Here is a 6,708-nt window from a genome sequence, read left to right on the forward strand (position 1 = left end):
AGATATGATGCATACACAAGAGTAATTGGGGGAATGTTGTGGCATATAAACAGAATGTTATGGTACAAAGGAGGATGGAAGAAATAGATGCCCCCTACATTGGATTAATGCATGTCCTTTAAATATATATGTATATGCAGTTAAACGTTACACATTAAGTCTAAGACTATAGAGGTAGGTAGAGTGGTACTAGATTGGTAAGTAATTAGGTAATAAGGGATGGGAGAATGAACAAAAGGCCAAACACCACGCGAGCTCCTTTATTATTTAAGACTATTCAGGACCACTTTAATTCATAGCTTTTGCTTTAAAATGGGGCATGTACAAACACAGCAGCATCAGCAGGAGCAATTGATTCCACAAATCAATTAACGAGCCACTGCATATTATCTCTTTTCATTCAATGCCTGTTGTAAGCATGGAGTACAGCCTGTTTGAAATATATATTCACATGTTTGAATCAAGTTCTTTTTCACAAGAATCAATTCTGCTACTCAAAAGCTACGCATGGTAACTTTTTTCACAAAGTGCGTGTTTGAAAAGTTTGAAAACCATGGTAATTATCTGCCCACCATAATTTTGGCTTCAATGTAGTTTTTTGTCCACTGTAATTTTAAATTTACCATGATTTTTGAACGAGTTTTCAAACATGCACAAAATTAGTTTTGAGTTTAGAATCAATTGTAGAAGAATTCACGAACATGTATGACCATCAAATGCAAGATTGAATTTTGAAATCTTGCTAACAGTGAATAGCAACACCATACCAGCTCCTCAATTTGTGTGTGTGTGTGTGGGGGTGGGGGGGGAGAAAAAACTTCTTGAACCTGGTTTGATGTGGTCAGGTGAAGTTTTATTCATGCTCTTCAGGTATTAGATCAATCCATGCTTCAGGTATAAAAAATGAACTCAAAATGCATGAATTTTATTACGAGTGTTGTACGATAATACTATTTACCCCACTAATAGGAAGCCAAAAATAAAACTCAGATGTTACACTTAGGCTTGGGACTATGGGCTGCCACTAAAATGTCTTCAGCTGGATACATGACTTACAGGCCACAATAAAATTAAGATCACATTTTATTTTGGACAATAGTCTAGATTTTATTAGAAAATATTACATAGACACCTATTCTGGGTGTAAATACCTATATTAGGAAGAAGAAATGAAGAAAAAGTGACGTAGATGTGCAATATAATATAATATGATGTAAAAGGACAGTAAAGATAGAAAAATAGTGTATATCGGACGCTGTTATCGTTTATCCATGAAAAATGGGATTGGATTATATTTACATTATTACAGCAGAAAAAAAAAAGCAAGGATAGATCTCCTCTCACCCAACAAAAAGAGGTTTTAAGACATGGTGATGGGAAAATCACCATTAGTTCATTCAAAAGAATGATTTAATATGTTGATCAAAATTTAAAAAATGTTAGTTAAAATGTGAGACACTGCCAGCAGGCAAGTGAACTTGCCAGAATTCGGACTTGTGTCTACACCCTTATGGAGATTGATCTAACTCGTCTACCACTAGATCAACACTTTGTTGGCGACCATGTCCATAAGTCCATTCAATGCAATAATAAAATTTCAAATTTAAAAATATAAATTGCAAACTGCACTTTAAAATCATGAAACTATAAAGCATTTTTTTTGGGACAAGAAACTATAAAGCATTTAAAAATATAAATTGCAAACTGCACATTAAAGTCATGAAAATATAAAGCTGCTTATCAAAAAAAAAATGAAAATATAAAGCATTTAAAAATGGATAATATCATTTCAGAAAGAAAAAAAAAATTGGTCAGCTCGCCGGAGATAAGTAGGAGCTAGCTCTTCAAACTAACCTGCTAGAAACAAATTCTACTAGTCTGTTTAGCATGGTAAATAACCAACTCATTCTGAAGCTGGCTGAAAAGATATTATTCCCGCCTGTTGAGAGGGAAGCCCATAAAATGGCATGCATGTGCTTTCACTAAAATTTTGTGCCATCATGCCATGTTACAAGGCATGTGATATCATTGTCCATGCCTTAATTTGATCCTCTTTGACTTCATGTCCTCTTAGCTTCACTGCCATGCATGTGATCCAGTTAGACATCTACATACCAGTCTCAACCTCTTGAACTTTCAAGGCCATTCTCCTGAATGCCTAGAAAGTACTGATCAGTGATCCTGTTCTACACCTTTTATTTCACCAATCCATTTACATTAAACAAAAAATGCTAATCAATATAAGAACATTAGACTTAAACAAAAAATAAAAAAGGAGGATCCTGTTTTGGACTACTGTTTCTCCCTCAATAAATAAAAGCAACATAATAATATTCTACATAATTTGCTGAGATTTGATGGAACCAACATAGAACCTCTAACAGCCTCCTAAATGGCTCCTCTCATCTCCAGGACCTTTTTGTGACAGTTTGAGTGCACTGCTGGTACAAAAGTTGGGCTAGCTGCAGGCCGGTATTCAGGGAAGAGGCGGCCCGACCGGTACCGAACACCGCAAGCATTGCATAGCGTCTTGGGACCCATAGGTCCTTCTCTCCATTGTGGGGTCTTTGTCACCTCACAATGCATGCATTTTCTGGGGACAGCTGAACCCTGTGATGAGAATCTCTTCATCTCGGCATCATCCGAAAGCATGAAGAGATCCTTTTTCCTCTGTTTCTTTGCCTTGTTAAGTAGTTTCTCAGCATCGCCTGTTTCTAAATCTGATTCAGAGGCAGGTGTGCTTTGATGCTTTCGCAAAGCTGGTGAATTAAGGATGAAAGGAACTGAGAATAGAGAACTGCAGCTTGAAGGACGCAGACGTTTACTTCGAGCACGCTTCGCTGGGATGACAGGAAGATCAAAGTTGGAGTTCTCAACTGAGGAGGAACTACTGCTTTCAAAAACAGAAACTGGACTGTAGGTTCGCAACCGATGCAGGTCTTTTCCATTGAAAGCAACGTTCTGTTTCGGAATGGTTTTTCCATATGTTGGTCCACTAGTCTTTCGAGGTTGTTTTATTGGGGAAATCCCAGTACACTGAAAGCCAAATGATCATCAAAACCAATAATAAAAAAGGATAAATAATAATCAATGCAACAACAGTGGATACCCGTATTTGAATTAATAAGTGAAAGAGGAATCTAGGTAATTGCTGCTGTGCTAAAATACATAATCATAAAGTAGTTATCAATTATCAGATGCTGTCAAGTCAAATCATTCTATCAGGGATCAAAGAACCTTAGCTACTCAAAACAACCTGCATCCTTTTGCAATTTCAGTTTGCGACACTGCACACATAGTCTTGTCTCTTAAGGAAGTTGTCTATAGACATTGTAAACTTAAATCATTTTCTTTTTCATTAAAACCCACGATCTACACTCAGCCCCAGCCTAGTTGTTTCAGTCACCTTACCAGAGACAGGAAGTTTCCTCAATTTAATTCTGCAAGTCTGCAACCCATTATTCACTAAATACCAGCACATAAAACACCAACTCATCACTCATCCACTTCTTAAGTAACCAAGAATGCAAATTTTACATCTTTCTATGCATGCATGCCATCTATTCATCATACATAATAACTAAGCATATATAAATCCCAAGTACTTTCCAAATATTGTTACCAAAACTTGCTCACTTTATGAGAGCAACATCGATAAATATTAAAGGCATGAGTAGTTGAGTACCAAGGTGTGGTTTAGACATCAAAAGCTTACATGAGTCAACTAATATATTTCAGACTATGAATACTCAATACAGCTTCCAATTGAATATATAGAAGTTCATGCTATTAGATCTCTTTTTAAAACTTAAAACACACATTTCATTGAAAAAAAATTGATATGTAAAGACAATATTAAATTTTAGAACCGAACAATTATGATTGATAAATCTAGACTAAACCATTAGATAACTAAAAATAAACCAGATGACTCATTTCCCACCGACTTTCTTTCTTTCTTTCTTTCCCATTGTTTCTTTTTCTGTCGTCTTTCTTTCCATATTTCTTTCTTTCTCTTTCATTTTTCTTTCCACCTTCTGATGTCATCCAAAAACATGCAACAGAAGGAGTTTAAGCAACCTGAATGGGAGAGGAAATGGATTACCACCAGTTTCCTACCTTCGTCCTCCCTTTGTTGTGCAAGTGCAACCCTCGATAAATTCCAACTTTAGGTGCATAAAGGCTAAGCACTACAGACAGTATGACAGCACCATCTCCAGGATTTTTTGGGTTGGTAGAAGATGAAAAGAAGAAACTTCTCTTACAAATTTGTTATCTATAATACATTTCCTATGAAGTCCAGTTATTTTCATGGATGAGTAAATGACATCAGCAGCATGCTTTCAAGGGAATTCAGAGTACTGCCATGAAAGTCATCATTGCTAATTTTCCCACTCTTTACTTGTGGAAACAACTCAATAGTATATATCAAGAATGGGACATGCAATCAAAGTTGCAGAATAATCCTGCCTGTTGAGTAGATGCAGAAAAATTAAACCAACTCCAGTTCACCGAAATCGGGCCAAGTTAATTCGACAAATTTCTTAACCACTCCACAAACTCATGGCCTATTACCAACACTATTCGTGTAAATATCCTCCCAACTGTAAAAACTAGTAAAAGTCTAAGAACAAAGAGAACTCACCTCCTGCTAAAAATCCAACTATAAAATCTCCTAGTTGTCTAGGTGACAATGTTAACATTTGCAATCAAAGGTCTGTGATTAAAATTCAGGAGAAACATTTCATTCAGAAAGTATAGATCATATCAAACAAAATGGTATTTTCTATAACAAAACTTAAAAAACAGGACCTAAATCATCAAACTGTGTTCTTCAATGTCAATGCATTCATGTAATTTCAGAATAAGTGCAATGCAATTTAGTATATAATCTTGACTTTTCAGTATAACTGTTGGGAGAGGGGTAACATGTCAGATAATAAGTTAAGCAGATAAAAGACATCAAAGATTCAGTTCACTACAATTATGGACAGAAGAATACTCACAGAAGCAGGGAAACCCTTTCCAAGTTGGGGTTTTTCATTTTGGGTTTCGCCACAATGCCCAAGTGGCGCTACTACTGAAAAAGCATCAAAACACGGCTCGTTAAGGCGTTTAAATTGAGCAGCCCAGTCTTCTTCCATAGCATTAGGTTCCAAATCTTCCATAGGGAAATCAAAAAACTTGGGATCATCAAGCATTTCATCCAAGAGCCAAGAGTCGTTCATTTTGGCAATATCCTGTTACAAAAACATTACAGTCCACAGAAGAGAATCAACTACCAACATTATCACACCATCCTCCTTTTCTTGCAAACTATATAACATGTTTGAAAAAGAAACAAAGACAAACAATTAATGGTTGGTCCAAAATCACAACAAAAAAAAAGTTACCAAAAAAACAAATCACCCAAAAAAATCAGAATTCATCTCATAAGCATGTTATCCTTGTCTGGCCTAATTTGGAGCACCACAGTAATTTACCCTGTCTACATTGCATTTTTCCACAAACCAATAAAATGGAATAAAGCTCCAAACTTTCACACTTTCCTCCATTTTAGAGACGAAAACAAAAATACCCAGAAACGAAAAAAGCAAAATGCATGCAAAAATTTACTGAAAAAATGAAAAGGGGGAAAAAAAAGAGGGTTTGAAGTACCTTAAACACGATTTAGCTTGAGTGAGGAAATTGAGCACAATGACAGTGATTTGCGAACGGAGAAAGAGGAATGAGAGTGTGTAAGAAGATGAATTTTGCAGAAGAGAGAGGAAGATGAAGAAAATCTGTGCCTGAATTTGGTAAATTAGGTTTTTATTTTTCTACGCCATAGGCGCTGCTACATGAGGAAACCCTCATCCTCCTCTCGTGATTTAAATAAATATATTTTTCTTTCTAATATTTATTTTCATGACTCACTATATTATATATATTATTTTCATAAAAATGTTGGCATGTGCAATTGAATTTTTTTAAGAAATTGGATTTTACTACTATGTTTAATTTTTATTTTGATTTGGTTAAATTAAGATAAGAATTTGGACGCGTCATTTGGATAAAATGTAATTTGAAGCACCAAAAAAGATAAACTGTAATTTGATAGAATAAAATCTAAATTTGATTAGTTATAGAAAAGCTTAACTAATAAGTTACTTTTGAATTACTCCTCATTTGTCGGTGAAATAAGATTGGTCTTTTTTTTTGAGAATCTGATTTTCCTGAATTTTGAAACATTATATTTTAGTACTATTTTTGGAAATAGTTTCACTTTAAATTTTCCATTACTTATTTAAGTGCAAGGAAAATTGTAACAGATAAATGCGGTATAATCTTTTAAGGATTGATACCTGATCCTTCCCCCAACCATGTGTCTCTTCAACTCTTATCACTTGAACTATTCTTCAGGGACGATTCACCATCTTATCAATGTACAAGATTTTTTTTTTATCAACACTAATGTATAAAAATTAAAATGGAATTATTTAAAAAAATGTGGAATCATACTTAAATTAGTAATAATTTAAGCTTTCGATAAAAACACGATGTTTATTATGATGACTCAAGAAGTATAGTTACTAGTTATTGCTATGGGTGGTGAATCATAATTAATTAATTAGTGTGCCAATAAAAACGTTGAATTAAGAAGGAAAAAGAAGAAAAACATAAAGAAGGTTGGTCAAATGAGGTGGTAACGGTGATGGTGCATGGGAC

At 34.8% G+C, this 6,708-nt stretch overlaps 1 protein-coding gene across 1 annotated transcript; it reads right to left on the reverse strand.

The window, feature by feature from the left end:
• Positions 1-2,211: 2,211 nt before the first annotated feature.
• LOC130748079 (GATA transcription factor 11-like) lies at positions 2,212-5,864 on the reverse strand. The gene is made up of 3 exons (XM_057601174.1): positions 5,659-5,864; positions 5,007-5,240; positions 2,212-3,036 (listed from the first exon to the last, which is right to left on the reverse strand). Exons 2-3 carry the CDS (start codon positions 5,226-5,228, stop codon positions 2,389-2,391), a joined length of 870 nt encoding a protein of 289 aa, XP_057457157.1. The 5' UTR covers positions 5,229-5,240; positions 5,659-5,864; the 3' UTR covers positions 2,212-2,388.
• Positions 5,865-6,708: the final 844 nt, after the last annotated feature.

This window comes from Lotus japonicus, chromosome 3 (genome assembly GCF_012489685.1).
Source record: "Lotus japonicus ecotype B-129 chromosome 3, LjGifu_v1.2".
Taxonomy (NCBI): Eukaryota; Viridiplantae; Streptophyta; class Magnoliopsida; order Fabales; family Fabaceae; genus Lotus; species Lotus japonicus.

What these genes read in the sequence shown, in the direction of transcription:
- LOC130748079 (XM_057601174.1), bottom strand. Translation starts at nt 5,228, where the DNA reads ATGAACGACTCTTGGCTCTTGGATGAAATGCTTGATGATCCCAAGTTT. An exon ending in GAAAGGGTTTCCCTGCTTCT is followed by an intron (nt 3,037 to 5,006) that starts GTGAGTATTCTT and finishes TTTGGCTTTCAG; the next exon opens with TGTACTGGGATTTCCCCAAT.